An 18,415-nucleotide genomic window follows, 5' to 3' on the forward strand; every position below is an offset into this window, starting at 1 on the left:
GGCATACCTGGTACAACTGCCGTAAGATAACCTGTTAGCGTTCGCGAATTGTTTCGTGTTAACCACTAAATTTTCGCTATAATTATCTAGCTATCTAGTTAATATTCGCCAAACATATTCGGTAAGATAGATATCATAAGACTAAAAACAGGCTTGAAAGTGCCCAGAACTGCCACCTATTACCCTTTTTAGCTATACAACACTAGTTATGGTTTGCGAATTCCGTTTGATAAGTAACATAAGAACTGGTTAACTAGATAATATTCGTTATCAGGCAAAGATAGTGTTAGAACTAAGGTTTTCCAACTTCGTTACATATTTTTTAAACCGACATGACCCAAATACGAAATACTACAATATAATTACTGCTTGATTTTTAAAATATAAACATAACAATGAATTTCTTCAAATTTTATTTTGTAAACAAAATCCAATGGAAGCGATATCTGCCAGGTTTATCCAGAGTTCTCTAGTTCGTTCAGGAGAAATCCGCTGAGGGACGAATGGCAATATCCGTGAATTTGACCGACATGACCCTCTATATAAGACGTAGAGGACCGGATTAAGACTTCAGACCCTCTGTTGAGGTGCAACACCCACAAAGCACTGTCACTGTAAGGATTAAAATACAGCATGTTTAAGTAGACAATATATGGGTTATGAGGTCATGAATGCTTTTACCCTTTTTTACTCTCCGTACTAGTTGGAACACATTAGTTTTGTGCAAAATCTTAATGGTGAAGAGGGGCGGAGCGAGCGAACTGAATTTTAGTTTTATATTTAGATTATAACCTACATTCCAGCCAATCAAATTGCCAATCGGCTTTCTTTTATAAACATCCACACGTAATCTTTAATATATGAAGTTGTACAACTACATACATGACGTCATCAATTGGTTCCCCGCCTGCTGAAAGCAGGTTACAATCTCAGAAATTTATGACAAATTCGGTAAAATCTTAAATACTAAGAAAGGGCACCTCGTTCTTCCCGCTCTGCCCATCTTAACCATTAATTTTTTACCAATGTTTTTAGCCATCTCTGTTGTTCTAAAAGCATAATTGTGCGATGGAAATATGTACCGTACATCTGATTATAGTACATACTTGTTATAATTATATGTAGTATGCACCAGTCAATTGTAACCACGGCCCCCCAGGTCCGGGGAATAGCGGGTAATTTGACTTTCGGTCCAGCCAAGCCCGGGCAAAGTCCCCGCCCTACGGGAACGAACTGCTCGTGAAACCACCGCAAAATGCCCCCGAACCCAAGGGACTCTAGGTAAGGCCCATTCCCCGCTATATTTGACGGGAACATAAAACCACCGCACTCACCAGGCACTGCGGGGTCACCTGGAAGGTAAAAACACGGCCCATTTCCCCGGCTATCCCCGGTTTACCCCCGGACCTGGGGGGGGGCGTGGTTACAATTGACTGGTGCATTTAAATGCAATTCAATTGATAAGTATATAGGTATATAAAACATACGTGAATTAAAGCTGCACTCTCACAGATTGAATGTTTTGACAACTTTTTTTGTCTTGAAACGAGCCAATTTTTGCAAAAATGCATGGAAACCAGTTATATAAGACTGCTGACAAAAATATAGATCACAGATTTTTATATGTAAGTTCAATAATTGATGTTTTATGCAGTTTTCTTAAACCATTAGTAACGGTTTAAGCCATAAAACGTTAATTTTCGAACGGATATATGAAAATCTACGATCTTATTTGTGTCAGCAATCGTATATCATTGGTTTGCACATATTAACGCAAAAATTTGCTCATTCCAAGACAAAAAAATAAAAAAAGTTTTAAAAATTATATATCTGTGAGAGTGCAGCTTTAAAGTAATTTTGGAAAATAATTTTGACAGCTGTAAGATTCTTACGAGGCGTATTAAAGAGAAAAAACAAGTTTTTGCATCTTTTCCTATTTCCAATGCTACGTTTTATTGAGAATCAGCGAATATGTTATAACTATTACCAAGTAGACGGGGAACCAATTTATGGCGCCATATATGTTAGTTGTGAAAGTGGTACTTATTGGAGGCCGATATGCGATTACCTTGCCGTTGGCTTGAAATGTAGGTTAAAACCTAAAATTATATCCTTGAGTTTTAATGATATCAACTTGAGGGCGTTTCATGAAATATAAGAACATAGTGTGTTACAGTACAATCTTAATGTTGAAAAGAAGCAAAGCGAGTGAAGCTTGTCGCGTCTTGTCTGTGGAATTGTACAACTGTGAAGCCACTAGCGGGTCCGGAGGGGGTCTGGGGGGGTCTGGGGGGGGGGGGGGGGTAACCGCCCTCCGTATCGTCGTACTTTATTTTTATTTCAATAGAGGAGAAAAAAGTTATAAAATACGCACAAAACGCACCTTTTCGGACTAGAAATGGTTAAAACTCATCTGGCAACACGTTTAAAACAATATATTTCGGTTCTGAGGTAGGCAAGTCAAAAGGTACACCTATAAGTAACGCCCCCTCTAACGTCATATTCTGGATCTGCCCCTGGAAACATGAAGTGTGGTACTGATTTGAGGCCAGTACGCGATAATTATCATTTGCTGTAATTGTAGGTTATGATCTAAAGTAATGTTAAACCTGTTGAAGCCATCTCCTGTAGAAGAGTCAGCGTACATATCGTCAATGCGGGTGCCGTCTTGTACAATCTCAAAGTACATCTCGTAATGGCTCGTGACCATTATCTCGAGGAAGAAGATGTAGATGCCTGGCGTGGGCGCGGTGAATATTCCCGTGCTCGTGCTGTAGGTTACATAACACTGATTTAAACGTTAAAATAAGCGTATAATCGAGATATTTTTTTCAAAACAGTTTTTTTTGTTGGTATTTGCCGCTTACGGAGCCCCGCCTCCGGTCTTTTACCAAAGTTTGATTGAGAGTTTAGTTTCTTAAAACACTTCGACAAACCGTTTCTCAATACGGCCGTCTGGCGGAGCACTGTCAAAACATTATTTTGGAAACAGGTTTGTCGAAGTGTTTGATAAAACTAATCACCTTATCAAACTTCGGTAATAAAACGAAGGCGGGGCTCTGTAAGCGGCATAGACTTCCCTTTGTTTTATTTAAAATGGAGTTGTAAAAGAAAAGTTTTCTTTGATTTAAGTCTTTAAGCAAAATGTTGCCTTCCGACGTAGCATATATGACGTAATTTAGCACGTGGTACAGAGGCGGATCCAGGACTTTCTAAATGGGGGGGGGACAACTAATTATAATTATATCAAACTTTTTTAAATGCATTATTTTAATCATATAATGACCTGGAATTAACATTTGTCTTCACTGTCAAAGATGTTTGTCAGATCAATTAAATTAAAAAGATAGCATTTACTGATCTAAGAAAAACCTTTCATAAACAACAACGATATCTTGCCGGTTTGGGGAATCAAACCAGGGTCGAAGGATTAACAGGCTAAGTCGTTAACCACTCGTCCACCTGAGACACATATAAAAGCCGTAGAATAAATGCTGTATAAACCTACCAGGTACAGTATATTGATTGCACTCAACGATACTGTAGGTACTTCGGATGTCATTGTCATTTAAGTTAACTGACGTAAAAACAACTTGACAACAAATCACAAAAAGGGTTTCAAATAAATCATTATGTATTAATTTACAAAGGTTCTAGCATAATGCCGAGAACTAGACGATAATTAAGGCCGAAATGGAAAGTTTCAAGGCGGCACCGTTTTTAATTTAAACTTTTGTTAACTTACGCGTTAGTCCAAATACTTACGCGTATAACTGCAACCATATTTGTCTACTTTTGATCTGCTGTCTGTGTAAAATGCGGCGCCGATTTTTCATTATCAAATGTTCGGGCCCCGATGTCATTTTCAAGACTTTTTCGTGTCGTATACTAAATTATACTCGATAATAAGGTTCAATTGTTTATTTGCTCAAATGCTTATATAAAATTTGATATAATATATATATATATATATATATATATATATATATATATATATATATATATATATATATATATATATATATATATTATCACAATTTAATTGTGACAAAACAACTTATTTGTACAGTCAAATCGATAAAGATGTGCCCCAAAAAACATTGCTTGCCGGGTCGCCGGGGGGGGGGGGACTGGCCCTCTGTTCCCCCCCCCCCCCCCGTATATATAACCGCCACTGTGGTATACACACACTGAATTGGAACGCATCGCACGATTTTTGGCCTTCGAACGTACACTCAAGATTAAATTGTTTTATAGTGCATTTCAATGAAATGACCTTTCTGAAAGCTGTATTAAAAAAATCATTATAATATCTCTCAAATCGCGGAAGATATATGTTCTACAAGTAAGACCATGCATTGCGCATTTTGAATACTATATTTGACGTCACCGCCATGACGTCATAACGAAAAAACATTATTGAAATTGTACGCATCGTATCAATATCTAAAAAGCTTATAGTTTTATTTTTTATCCTAACATGGAATCATTATGAAACATAAATAAAGAAGAATTTGACGATTCATTTTAGTATTTTTAAACAATCGGGTCGTTTGAAATAGACACTATAAATGCAGTCGAAATAAGTCGGATGGCTATTGAAACAGGAGTTATGTAGCTGTCATAAACCATCAAGGAAATGATGCACCAATCACAACCTTTTTAAAGGAATTGGGAGAAAAAACACACACACATTGAAAACATAATTTTCTTCTTATTACTTTTTTTCTTTTTCTTTTTGGCATTTTGTCTTTATGAATAGATTATTGATAACTATTACGTCCGAAGGCACTCAAACGCTCGTTGCGGCTCACACCTTGTTTACAAACTGTTTTTCGGCACTTCCACTGCGCTATGTTACATTTAAAATGGTAAAGAAATAGTGAAGTTATCTTTGTTTCAAGTATTCATTCGAAGCAAAATATTGCCTTCCGACGTAGCATTTTTTAGCAACTTTTAAATAAGAGACCTTTGGAATTTACTAAATGATCATTCGTTATCGCGATATATCAAATTGTAATAACGGAATGAAAAATGATTAATACTCTAAACTAAGTTGTAAACACGATTCACAGTTGCTGATGATTGTAGTTTCACAAATATTTCGTGATTACAAAATAATAGGTCTTAATTACAAACTTTTCGTTAGAGATAACGCATAAGTGTTTGGTTACGAATGATTTCTTTTCTTAATTACGAATTATAACATCGTTATTACATGAGCGAAGTTCATACATTCTGCTCTTATTAATTAAAGGGGAATGGGTGAAAACAACTCCCGAAATGATCAGAGGGGACACAACCTGTACGCACTACCATAGTTGGTAATGACATGGTCGAAAATGATGGTCTGATGTTGGTGAATATTCGTCAGGTCTCTCGGTGAAATGCAGGCGGTGAAGGCGGGCGCATAGATGGCTGTAAATTCAATTCGTATAATGAAACAATTAGTTAAAAACCTTAAGTTGCAATCTGACTTGAATGCATGATCTGACTCACAGACGATATGAATTAGCAAGAGTGCATAAACTAGTTATTGGCTGTTAACGTTAACCCGCCTTCAACTGTAAATGAAAACACGCCATTGGATGTAAACGTAAACAATCTATTGGCCATAATCGTAAAGCAACTATCGCTTATGAAAGTCGACTAGATTCTAGTTACGGTACTGGTTGTAAACGTTAACCAGCTAATAGCTGTAAATGTAACCAAGCTCTTAGATGTAAATGTTAACCAGCTATTGGTTGTAAATGTAACCAAACTCTTAGCTGTAAACGTTAACCAGCTATTGGATGTAAATGTAACCAAGCTCTTAGCTGTAAACGTTAACCAGCTATTGGATGTAAATGTAACCAAGCTCTTAGCTGTAAACGTTAACCAGCTATTGGATGTAAATGTAACCAAGCTCTTAGCTGTAAACGTTAACCAGCTATTGGTTGTAAATGTAACCAAGCTCTTAGCTGTAAACGTTAACCAGCTATTGGATGTAAATGTAACCAAGCTCTTAGCTGTAAACGTTAACCAGCTATTGGATGTAAATGTAACCAAGCTCTTAGCTGTAAACGTTAACCAGCTATTGGTTGTAAATGTAACCAAGCTCTTAGATGTAAACGTTAACCAGCTATTGGTTGTAAATGTAACCAAGCTCTTATCTGTAAACGTTAACCAGCTATTGGATGTAAATGTAACCAAGCTCTTAGCTGTAAACGTTAACCAGCTATTGGATGTAAATGTAACCAAGCTCTTAGCTGTAAATGTTAACCAGCTATTGGATGTAAATGTAACCAAGCTCTTAGCTGTAAACGTTAACCAGCTATTGGTTGTAAATGTAACCAAGCTCTTATCTGTAAACGTTAACCAGCTATTGGTTGTAGATGTAACCAAGCTCTTAGCTGTAAACGTTAACCAGCTATTGGTTGTAAATGTAACCAAGCTCTTAGCTGTAAACGTTAACCAGCCATTGGTTGTAAATGTAACCAAGCTCTTAGCTGTAATCGTTAACCAGCCATTGGTTGTAAATGTAACCTAGATCTTAGCTGTAAACGTTAACCAGCCATTGGTTGTAAATGTAACCAAGCTCTTAGCTGTAATCGTTAACCAGCCATTGGTTGTAAATGTAACCAAGCTCTTAGCTGTAAACGTTTACCAGCCATTGGTTGTAAATGTAACCTAGATCTTAGCTGTAAACGTTAACCAGCCATTGGATGTAAATGTAACCAAGCTCTTAGCTGTAAACGTTAACCAGCCATTGGTTGTAAATGTAACCTAGATCTTAGCTGTCAACGTTAACCAGCTACTGGTTGTAAATGTAACCGAGCTCTTAGCTGTAAACATTAACCAGCTATCAGTTGTAAATGTATCCTAGCTCTTAACTGTAAACGTTAACCAGCTATTGGTTGTAAATGTTTTGTAGCCCTTAGCTGTAAGCGTGAACGAGCTTTTGGCTGTAAATGTAACATAGCTCTTAGCTGTCAACATTAACCAGCTATTTGTTGTAAATGTAACCTAGCTCTCAGCTGTCAACGTTAACCAGCTATTTGTTGTAAAAATGTAACCTAGCTCTTAGCTGTCAACGTCAACCAGCTATTTGTTGTAAATGTAACCTAGCTCTTAGCTGTCAACGTTAACCAGCTATTTGTTGTAAATGTAACTTAGCTCATAGCTGTAATCGTTAACCTGCTATTGGTTGTAAATGTAATCTAGCTCTTATATGTAATCGTTAACCAGCTATTGGTTGTAAATGTAACCTAGCTCTTAGCTGTCAACGTTAACCTGATATTTGTTGTAAATGAAACCTAGCTCTTAGCTGTCAACGTTAATCAGCTATTTGTTGTAAATGTAACTTAGCTCATAGCTGTAATCGTTAACCTGCTATTGGTTGTAAATGTAATCTAGCTCTTATCTGTAATCGTTAACCAGCTATTGGTTGTAAATGTAACCTAGCTCTTAGCTGTAAACGTTATCCAGCTACCGGTTGTAAATGTCACTTAGCTCTTTACTGTAAACTGTAACCTAGATCTTAGTTGTAAACGTTAACCAGCTATTGGCTGTAAATGTAACCTAGATCTTAGCTGTAAACGTTAACCAGGTATTGGTTGTAAATGTAACCTAGCTCTTAGCTGTAATCGTCAGCAAAATACTGGTTGTAAATGTAACCTAGCTCTTACCTGTAAACGTCAGCAAGCTACTGGTTGTAAATGTAACCTAGATCTTAGCTGTAAACGTCAGCAAGCTACTGGTTGTAAATGCAACCTAGCTCTTAGCTGTAATCGTCAGCAAGCTACTGGTTGTAAATGCAACCTAGCTCTTAGCTGTAATCGTCAGCAAGCTACTGGTTGTAAATGCAACCTAGCTCTTAGCTGTAATCGTCAGCAAGCTACTGGTTGTAAATGTAACCTAGATCTTAGCTGAAAACATCAGCAAGCTACTGGTTGTAAATGTAACCTAGCTCTTAGCTGTAATCGTTAACCAGCTAATGGTTGTAAATGTATCCTAGCTCTTAACTGTAAACGTTAACCAGCCATTGGTTGTAAATGTAGCCTAGATCTTAGCTGTAATCATCAGCAAGCTACTGGTTATAAATGTAACCTAGATCTTAACTGTAAACGTCAGGAAGCTACTGGTTGTAAATGAAACCTAGATCTTAGATGTAAACGTCAGAAAGCTACTGGTTGTAAATATAACCTAGATCTTAGCTGTAACCGTCAGCAAGCTACTGGTTGTAAATGAAACCTAGATCTTAGCTGTAAACGTCAGAAAGCTACTGGTTGTAAATATAACCTAGATCTTAGCTGTAACCGTCAGCAAGCTACTTGTTGTACAACTGACGGTTGTAAATGTAACCTAGTTCTTAGCTGTAAACGTCAATAAGCTACAGGTTGTAAATATAACCTAGATCTAAGCTGTAACCGTCAGCAAGCTACTGGTTGTAAATGTGACCTAGCTCTTAGCTGTAATCATCAGCAAGCTACTGGTTATAAATGTAACCTAGATCTTAGCTGTAACCGTCAGCAAGCTACTGGTTGTACAACTGACGGTTGTAAATGTAACCTAGATCTTAACTGTAAACGTCAGCAAGCTACTGGTTGTAAATGTGACCTAGCTCTAAGCTGTAATCATCAGCAAGCTACTGGTTATAAATGTAACCTAGATCTTAGCTGTAACCGTCAGCAAGCTACTGGTTGTAAATGTGACCTAGCTCTTAGCTGTAATCATCAGCAAGCTACTGGTTATAAATGTAACCTAGATCTTAGCTGTAACCGTCAGCAAGCTACTGGTTGTACAACTGACGGTTGTAAATGTAACCTAGCTCTTACCTGTAAACGTCAGCAAGCTACTGGTTGTAAATGTAACCTAGCTCGTAACTGTAATCGTCAGCAAGCTACTGGTTGTAAATGTAACCTAGATCTTAGCTGTAAACGTCAGCAAGCTACTGGTTGTAAATGTAACCTAGCTCTTAGCTGTAAACGTCAGCAAGCTACTGGTTGTAAATGTGACCTAGCTCTTAGCTGTAATCATCAGCAAGCTACTGGTTATAAATGTAACCTAGATCTTAACTGTAAACGTCAGCAAGCTACTGGTTGTAAATGTAACCTAGATCTTAGCTGTAAAAACAGCAAGCTACTGGTTATAAATGTAACCTAGATCTTAACTGTAAACGTCAGCAAGCTACTGGTTGTAAATGTAACCTAGATCTTAGCTGTAAACGTCAGCAAGCTACTGGTTGTAAATGTAACCTAGCTCTTAGCGGTAAACGTCAGCAAGCTACTGGTTGTAAATGTAACCTAGCTCTTAGCTGTAATTATCAGCAAGCTACTGGTTATAAATGTAACATAGATCTTAGCTGTAAACGTCAGCAAGGTACTGGTTGTAAATGAAACCTAGATCTTAGCTGTAAACGTCAGAAAGCTACTGGTTGTAAATATAACCTAGATCTTAGCTGTAAACGTCAGGAAGCTACTGGTTGTACAACTGACGGTTGTAAATGTAACCTAGCTCTTAGCTGTAAACGTCAACAAGCTACTGGTTGTAATTGTAACCTAGATCTTAGCTGTAAACGTTATCAAGCTACTGGTTGTAAATGTAACCTTGATCATAGCTGTAAACGTTATCCAGCTACCGGTTGTAAATGTCACTTAGCTGTTAACTGCAAACGTTAAATATCTACTTTATGTAAATGTAATCTAGCTCTTAGTTGTAAACGTTAACCAATTATTGGTTGTAAATGCAATCTATCTCTTAGTTGTAAACTTTAACCAGCTATTGGTTTTAAATGCAATCTAGCACTTACCTGTAATCGTTAACCGGCTATTGGTTGTAAATGTAACCTAGCTCTTAGCTGTCAACGTTAACCTGCTATTTGTTGTAAATGTAACCTAGCTCATAGCTGTAATCGTTAAACAGCTAATGGTTGTAATTGTAATCTATCTCTTAGCTGTCAACGTTAACCAGCTATTTGTTGTAAATGCAACCTAGCTCATAGCTGTAATCATTAACCAGCTATTGTTTGTAAATGTCACATAGCTCTTACCTGTAATCGTTAACCAGCTATTGGTTGTAAATGTAACCTAGCTCTTAACTGTAAACGTCAACCTGCTACTGGTTTTAAATGTCGCCTAGTTATAAGCTGTAATCGTCAACCAGCTATTGGTTGTAAATGTAATCTAGCTCTTAGCTGTAAACGTTAACCAGGTATTAGCTCTTAGCTGTAATCATTCTCCAGCTATTGGTCGTAAATGTAACCTAGATCTTAGCTCGAAACGTTAACCAGCTATTGGTGGTAAATGTAACCTAGCTCTTAACTGTAAAGGTTAACCAGCTATTGTTTGTAAATATCACATAGCTGTTAGCTCTAAACGTTTACTAGCTATTGATTGTAAATGTAACCTAGCTCTTAGCTGTAAACGTTAACCAGCAATTGGTTGTAAATGTAACCTAGATCTTAGTTGTAATCGTTAACCAGCAATTGGTTGTAAATGTAACCTAGATCTTAGTTGTAATCGTTAACCAGCTATTGGTTGTAAATGTGACCTAGCTGGTAGCTGTAAACGTTAACTAGCTATTGGTGGTAAACGTAACCTGGCTCTTACCTGTTAACGTTAACCAGCTATTAGTGGTAAATGTCTCCTAGATCTTAGCTGCAGTCGTTAAGCAGCTATTTGTTGTAAATATAATCTGGCTCTTAGCTGTAACTGTTAACCATCTATTACTGGTAAATGTCTATTAGCTCTTAGCTGTAAACGTTAACCAGCTATTGGTTGTAAATGTAACTTAGCTCTTAGCTGTAAACGTAAAACAGCTATTGGTTGTAAATGTCACATAGCTCTTAGCTGTAATCGTTTACCAGCTATTGGTTGTAAATGCAACCTAGTTCATAGCTGTAAACGTTAACCAGCTATTGGTTGTAAATGTAACTTAGCTCTTAGCTGTAAACGTTAACCAGCTATTGGTTGTAAATGTAACTTAGCTCTTAGCTGTAAACGTTAACCAGCTATTGGTTGTAAATGTAACTTAGCTCTTAGCTGTAAACGTTAACCAGCTATTGGTTGTAAATGTCACATAGCTCTTAGCTGTAATCGTTTACCAGCTATTGGTTGTAAATGCAACCAAGCTTTTAGCTGTAATCGTTAACCAGCTATTGGTTGTAAATGTAACTTAGCTCTTAGCTGTAAACGTTAACCAGCTATTGGTTGTAAATGTAACTTAGCTCTTAGCTGTAAACGTAAAACAGCTATTGGTTGTAAATGTCACATAGCTCTTAGCTGTAATCGTTTACCAGCTATTGGTTGTAAATGCAACCTAGCTCATAGCTGTAATCGTTTACCAGCTATTGGTTGTAAATGCAACCTAGCTCATAGCTGTAATCGTTAACCAGCTATTGGTTGTAAATGTAACCTAGCTCTTAGCTGTAAACATTAACCTGCTACTTGTTGTAAATGTCGCCTAGTTCTAAGCTGTAAACATCAACCAGCTATTGGTTGTAAATGACACTTAGCCCTTAACTGTAAACGTTAACCATCTACTGGCTGTAAATGTAATCTAGCTCTTAGTTGTAAACGGTAACCAGCTTTTGGTTGTAAATGCAATCTAGCAATTACCTGTAATCGTTTACCAGTGATTGGTTTTAAATGTAACCTAGCTCTTAGCTGTCAACGTTTACCAGCTAATTGTTGTAAATGTAACCTAGCTCATAGCTGTAATCGTTAATTAGCTATTGGTTTTAAATGTAATCTAGCTCTTATTTGTAATCGTTAACCAGCTTTTGGTTGTAGAAGTAACCTAGCTCTTAGCTGTAAACGTTAACCTGCTACTGGTTTTAAATGTCGCCTAGTTCTAAGCTGTAATCGTCAACCAGCTATTGGTTGTAAATGTAATCTAGCTCTTAGCTGTTAACGTTAACCAGGTATTAGCTCTTAGCTGTAATCATTCTCCAGCTATTGGTCGTAAATGTAACCTAGATATTAGCTCGAAACGTTAACCAGCTATTGGTGGTAAATGTAACCTAGCTCTTAGCTGTAAAGGTTAAGCAGCTATTGTTTGTAAATATCACATAGCTCTTAGCTATAAACGTTTACTAGCTATTGATTGTAAATGTAACCTAGCTCTTAGCTGTAAACGTTAACCAGCAATTGGTTGTAAATGTAACCTAGCTCTTAGCTGTAAACGTTAACCAGCAATTGGTTGTAAATGTCACCTAGATCTTAGTTGTAATCGTTAACCAGCTATTGGTTGTAAATGTGACCTAGCTGGTAGCTGTAAACGTTAACCAGCTATTGGAGGTAAATGTAATCTGGCTCTTACCTGTTAGCGTTAACCAGCTATTAGTGGTAAATGTCTCCTAGATCTTAGCTGTTATCGTTAACCAGCTATTTGTTGTAAATATAATCTGGCTCTTAGCTCTAACCGTTAACCAGCTATTAGTGGTAAATGTCTTTTAGCTCTTAGCTGTAAACGTTAACCAGCTATTGGTTGTAAATGTAACTTAGCTCTTAGCTGTAAACGTTAACCAGCTATTGGTTGTAAATGTAACTTAGCTCTTAGCTGTAAACGTAAACCAGCTATTGGTTGTAAATGTAACCAAGCTCTTAGCTGTAAACGTTAACCAGCTATTGGTTGTAAATGTAACTTAGCTCTTAGCTGTAAACGTAAAACAGCTATTGGTTGTAAATGTCACCTAGCTCTTTGCTGTAAACGTTAACCAGCTATTGGTTGTAAAGGTAACCTAGATCTTATCTGTAAACGTTAACCAGCTATTCGATGTAAATGTAACCTAGATCTTAGTTGTAAACGTTAACCAGCTATTGGTTGTAAATGTAGCCTAGATCTTATCTATAAACGTTAACCAGCTATTCGATGTAGATGTAACCTAGCTCTTAGCTGTAATCGTCAGTAAGCTACTGGTTGTAAATGTAACCTAGATCTTAGCTGTAAACGTCAGCAAGCTACTGGTTGTAAATGCAACCTAGATCTTAGCTGTAAACGTCAGCAAGCTACTGGTTGTAAATGTAACCTGGCTCTTAGCTGTAATCGTCAGCAAGCTACTGGTTGTAAATGTAACCTAGCTCTTAGCTGTAACCGTCAGCAAGCTACTGGTTGTAAATGCAACCTAGCTCTTAGCTGTAATCGTTATCCAGCTACCGGTTGTAAATGTCACCTAGATCTTAGCTGTAAACGACAGCAAGCTACTGGTTGTAAATGGAACCTAGCTCTTAGCTGTAAACGTTATCCAGCTACCGGTTGTAAATGACACCTAGATCTTAGCTGTAATCGACAGCAAGCTACTGGCTGTAAATGTAACCTAGATCTTAGCTGTAATCGTCAGCAAGCTTCTGGTTGTAAATGTAACCTAGCTCATAGCTGTAATCGTCAGCAAGCTTCTGGTTGTAAATGTAACCTAGCTCATAGCTGTAATCGTCAGCAAGCTACTGGTTGTAAATGTAACCTAGATCTTAGCTGTAAACGTTATCCAGCTACCGGTTGTAAATGTCAACTAGATCTTAGCTGTAATCGTCAGCAAGCTTCTGGTTGTAAATGTAACCTAGATCTTAGCTGTAATCGTTATCCAGCTACCGGTTGTAAATGTCACCTAGATCTAAGCTGTAAACGACAGCAAGCTACTGGTTGTAAATGTAACCTAGCTCTTAGCTGTAAACGTTATCCAGCTACCGGTTGTAAATGTCACCTAGATCTTAGCTGTAATCGACAGCAAGCTACTGGCTGTAAATGTAACCTAGATCTTAGCTGTAATCGACAGCAAGCTACTGGCTGTAAATGTAACCTAGATCTTAGCTGTAATCGTCAGCAAGCTTCTGGTTGTAAATGTAACCTAGCTCATAGCTGTAATCGTCAGCAAGCTTCTGGTTGTAAATGTAACCTAGCTCATAGCTGTAATCGTCAGCAAGCTTCTGGTTGTAAATGTAACCTAGATCTTAGCTGTAAACGTTATCCAGCTACCGGTTGTAAATGTCACCTAGATCTTAGCTGTAATCGACAGCAAGCTACTGGCTGTAAATGTAACCTAGATCTTAGCTGTAAACTTCAGCAAGCTACTGGTTGTAAATGTAACCTAGCTCTTAGCTGTAATCGTTAACCAGCTATTGGTTGTAAATGTTACCTTGCTCTTAGGTGTAATCGTTTACCAGCTATTGGCTATAAATGTAACCTAGCTCTTAGCTGTTATCGTTAACCAGCTATTGGTTGTAAATGTAACCTAGCTATTAGCTGTAAATGTTAACCAGTTACTGGTTGTAACTGTAATATAGCTCTTATCTGTAAACGTTAACCAGCTAATGTTTGTAATGTTATCTAGCTCTTAGCTGTAATCGTTAACCAGCTATTTGTTGTAAACGTAACCTAGCTCGTATCTCTAAACGTTAACCAGCTATTAATTTTTGTTGTAAATGTAACCTAGATCATAGCTGTAATCGTTAACCAGCTACTGGCTGTAAATGTAATCTAGCTCTTACCTGTAATCGTTAACCAGCTACTGGCTGTAAATATAATCTAGCTCTTACCTGTAAACGTAAACCAGCTTTTGGTAGTAAATGTCACCTAGTTCTTAGCTGTAATCATCAACCAACTATTGGTTGTTAATGTAATCTAGCTTTTAGCTGTAATCGTTCTCCAGCTTTTGGTTGTAAATGTATCCTAGATCTTAGCTTTAAACGTTAACCAGCTATCGGTGGTAAATGTAACCTAGCTCGTACCTGTAATCGTTAACCAGCTATTGGTTGTAAACGTGACCTAGCTCTTAGCTGTAAACGTTAACCAGCTATTAGTGGTAACTGTCTCCTAGCTCTTATCTGTAAACGTTAACCAGGCTCTTATCTGTAATCGTTAACCAGCTACTGGTTGCAAATGAAATCTAGCTCTTATCTGTAAACTTAACCAGCTACTGGTTGTAAATGTAATCTAGCTCTTATCTGTAAACTTAACCAGCTACTGGTTTTAAATGTAAGCTAGCTCTTATCTGTAAACTTAACCAGCTACTGGTTGTAAATGAAATCTAGCTCTTATCTGTAAACGTTAACCAGCTACTGGCTGTAAGTGAGTGTAATCTAGCTCTTATCTGTAAACGTTAACCAGCTACTGGTTGTAAGTGAGTGTAATCTAGCTCTTATCTGTAAACGTTAACCAGCTACTGGTTGTAAGTGAGTGTAATCTAGCTCTTATCTGTAAACGTTAACCAGCTACTGGTTGTAAGTGAGTGTAATCTAGCTCTTATCTGTAAACGTTAACCAGCTACTGGTTGTAAGTGAGTGTAATCTAGCTCTTATCTGTAAACGTTAACCAGCTACTGGTTGTAAGTGAGTGTAATCTAGCTCTTATCTGTAAACGTTAACCAGCTACTGGTTGTATGTGAGTGTAATCTAGCTCTTATCTGTAAACGTTAACCAGCTACTGGTTGTAAGTGAGTGTAATCTAGCTCTTATCTGTAAACGTTAACCAGCTACTGGTTGTAAGTGAGTGTAATCTAGCTCTTATCTGTAAACGTTAACCAGCTACTGGTTGTAAGTGAGTGTAATCTAGCTCTTATCTGTAAACGTTAACCAGCTACTGGTTGTAAGTGAGTGTAATCTAGCTCTTATCTGTAAACGTTAACCAGCTATTGGTTGTAAATGAAATCTAGCTCTTATCTGTAAACGTTAGCCAGCTATTGGTTGTAAATGAAATCTAGCTCTTATCTGTAAACGTTAACCAGCTACTGGTTGTAAATGTAAGCTAGCTCTTAGCTGTTAACGTTAACCAGCCATTTGTTGTAAATGTAATCTAGCTCTTAGCTGTTAACGTTAACCAGCCATTTGTTGTAAATGTAATCTAGCTCTTAGCTGTTAACGTTAACCAGCCATTTGTTGTAAATGTAATCTAGTTCTTAGCTGTAAAAATTATCCAGCTATTTGTTGTAAATATAACCTTGCTTTCATGTCTAAACTTGAACCAGCTATTGGTTGTAAATGTGAACCGGCTATTGGGTGTAAAGGCTTACCAGGTATTATAGATAGATAGATTTATTTCGGCAATGAGTGCATAACATGGACAATCAAAACAACATGTACTGTAAATATGAAATATACATGCAAATATGACAGGTCCATGCCCTGCACCTCAGCACCAAGGATTATTAAAAAAAGGTCACAGAGAACCCTTATTTCCATCGAGGTCCTTAATGTCGGTGGGATGACATATATAGGCATTTTTAACTTACATAACAATAACTAAGACCACACATGTATATAATCATATTGCTTTAAATAAGTATCACAGTCAGTGTATTGTTTGTATTTTATCACAAGTATACCATAACTTACATCCAATGCATATCACAGAGTTTAGAAAAATATCACAATTTAATTTTAATATGCACATTTAATAAAAACTAAAAGATTATCATAAGAGTTACATAATAAGATTTAATCGATTATGCACTATTGTTTGTAAAAGTTGCATAGTCATTATATATATGTTTTACACGTAAACTAGCCATTAGCTGTTAACATAAATTAGCTATTGAATATTTACACGTACCAGCTTTTGGTTATAAAAGTGACGTAGATATTTAGTGTGTATTGAAACTAGCTATTGGCTGCATATTAGTTTTAACGGCAATCTCACTAAAATAAGAATGCCAATACTCTCTTTACGACGTTAAGCTATGTACACTGCATATTAGTTTTAACGGCAATCTCATTAAAATTAGAATGCCAATACTCTCTTTACGACGTTAAGCTATGTACACTGCATATTAGTTTTAACGGCAATCTCATTAAAATTAGAATGCCAATACTCTCTTTACGACGTTAAGCTATGTACACTGCATATTAGTTTTAACGGCAATCTCATTAAAATTAGAATGCCAATACTCTCTTTACGACGTTAAGCTATGTACACAGACTATTGACTCAAGGGAAGTTTCACGATATGATCTTAATGAGATTGTTTAAACAGTAAAACTCGAAATCGGTTCTAAAAGCAATCTAGCTATTGATTGTTAACATAAACTAGCTATTGGTTGTAAACACAAACTAGATGTTGGCTGTAAACGTTAACTAGTTATTGATTGTTAACATAAACTAGCTATTGGTTGTAAACACAAACTAGATGTTGGTTGTCAACACAAACTAGATATTAGTTGTAAACGTTATTTGGCTATTGGTTGTGAACATAAACTAGTTAATGGTTGTTAACGTGCGCTTGCTATTGACTGTTAAAACGCAAACCAGCCATTGGAAGTTAGCGTTAACAAAGTGGCTGTAAACTTACCCAGCGATTTGTATTAAAAGTATCCTAACTAGTGTTTGTATGCATAAATTATCTATTGGTTATAAACGTAAACTAACTTTTAGCCGTTAAGATTAACCCAATTGTATATGTTAACCAGCTATTTGTTGTAAACATACACAAGACATTGGTTGTAAAGTAAACTAGTTATTGGTTGTAAAGTAAACTAGCCATTGGTTGTAAAGTAAACTAGCTATTGGTTGTAAACGTACGTTCCAATTTGACAGGGTCCACAGAGCATAAACGTACAAGCATACATTTTTCATTAAAGCAGAAGGGAATTAGGATTATAAAAATAATTTAAAATCACCTTGGCGTTTGTGAATCTTCGGATCATTCTCGGTTACCATAGAGACGTGTCTGCTGATGTCATTGACCTTTTGACGTAATTCCTGTCAAAAACAATGGCAAGTGGACATTGAGCCTACATGTACGTTGCTTTCTTTAACATTCTAATTTTGTCACCTTTTGTTTTTATTTAGTATAGGTTAAAGTTTATGTACATGTATATCAAAGGAGCCACAGCGACTTCTGGAACGTCTAACTTTACGTTTAATTTGTAATAAATACCTTCGTTACGTATAAATTCACGGCCACATATCTGAACTGACTCAATCACGTAGGCTTATAAACGAAATTCGGGACATATCTATCTCTGGGCGCTGATTGGCTGGATAGCAGGCTAGAAAACAATCACCGCCTACAAAGGACCCAGTAGGAAAATATGTTAAGGCATCAAACAAACGCATAATTGGACATTAGTAAGCTTAAGAATGCTTGAGAATTTGGGCCAGAACTTCAATATACGCACACACACACATGTACAATGAGTAAGCTAACAACAAAGCTACCGTACCTTGATTTCTTTACGATCATTCTCCCTCGCATCTAACAGAACACTGATCTTATCTTCCAGAGTTGACAAACGCTTGTCACATGTTTCCTGGGCAAATACGCAAGTCAAAACTACCAACAGCAAGACAGAAGTTAACATTTCTTTTAAGTATTTTAGACAAATGAATATTGGAGTTCTACATATGAAATATATAAGATAAGGAATATCGCTGTACAAAATCTGCGCATATTCTCACCTTTTTTTCTTATGAATACGTGTAAATGATGTCAACGTACTATGTCG

At 36.9% G+C, this 18,415-nt stretch overlaps 1 protein-coding gene across 2 annotated transcripts; it reads right to left on the reverse strand.

Moving 5' to 3' along the window:
- Window positions 1-396: 396 nt before the first annotated feature.
- On the reverse strand, window positions 397-18,289 carry LOC128232969 (complement C1q-like protein 4). Of its 2 annotated transcripts, XM_052946790.1 has the most exons (6): window positions 18,134-18,219; window positions 17,848-17,977; window positions 17,588-17,669; window positions 5,304-5,418; window positions 2,610-2,771; window positions 397-612 (listed from the first exon to the last, which is right to left on the reverse strand). In XM_052946790.1, the coding sequence occupies exons 3-6, from the start codon at window positions 17,625-17,627 to the stop codon at window positions 456-458; spliced, it is 474 nt and encodes a 157-aa protein (XP_052802750.1). In that variant the 5' UTR covers window positions 17,628-17,669; window positions 17,848-17,977; window positions 18,134-18,219; the 3' UTR covers window positions 397-455. The 2 variants fall into 2 exon arrangements, with proteins under 2 accessions (XP_052802750.1, XP_052802749.1); XM_052946789.1 differs by lacking the exon at window positions 17,848-17,977 and having other exon boundaries at window positions 18,134-18,289.
- Window positions 18,290-18,415: the final 126 nt, after the last annotated feature.

Source organism: Mya arenaria, chromosome 4 (assembly GCF_026914265.1).
Source record: "Mya arenaria isolate MELC-2E11 chromosome 4, ASM2691426v1".
NCBI lineage: Eukaryota > Metazoa > Mollusca > Bivalvia > Myida > Myidae > Mya > Mya arenaria.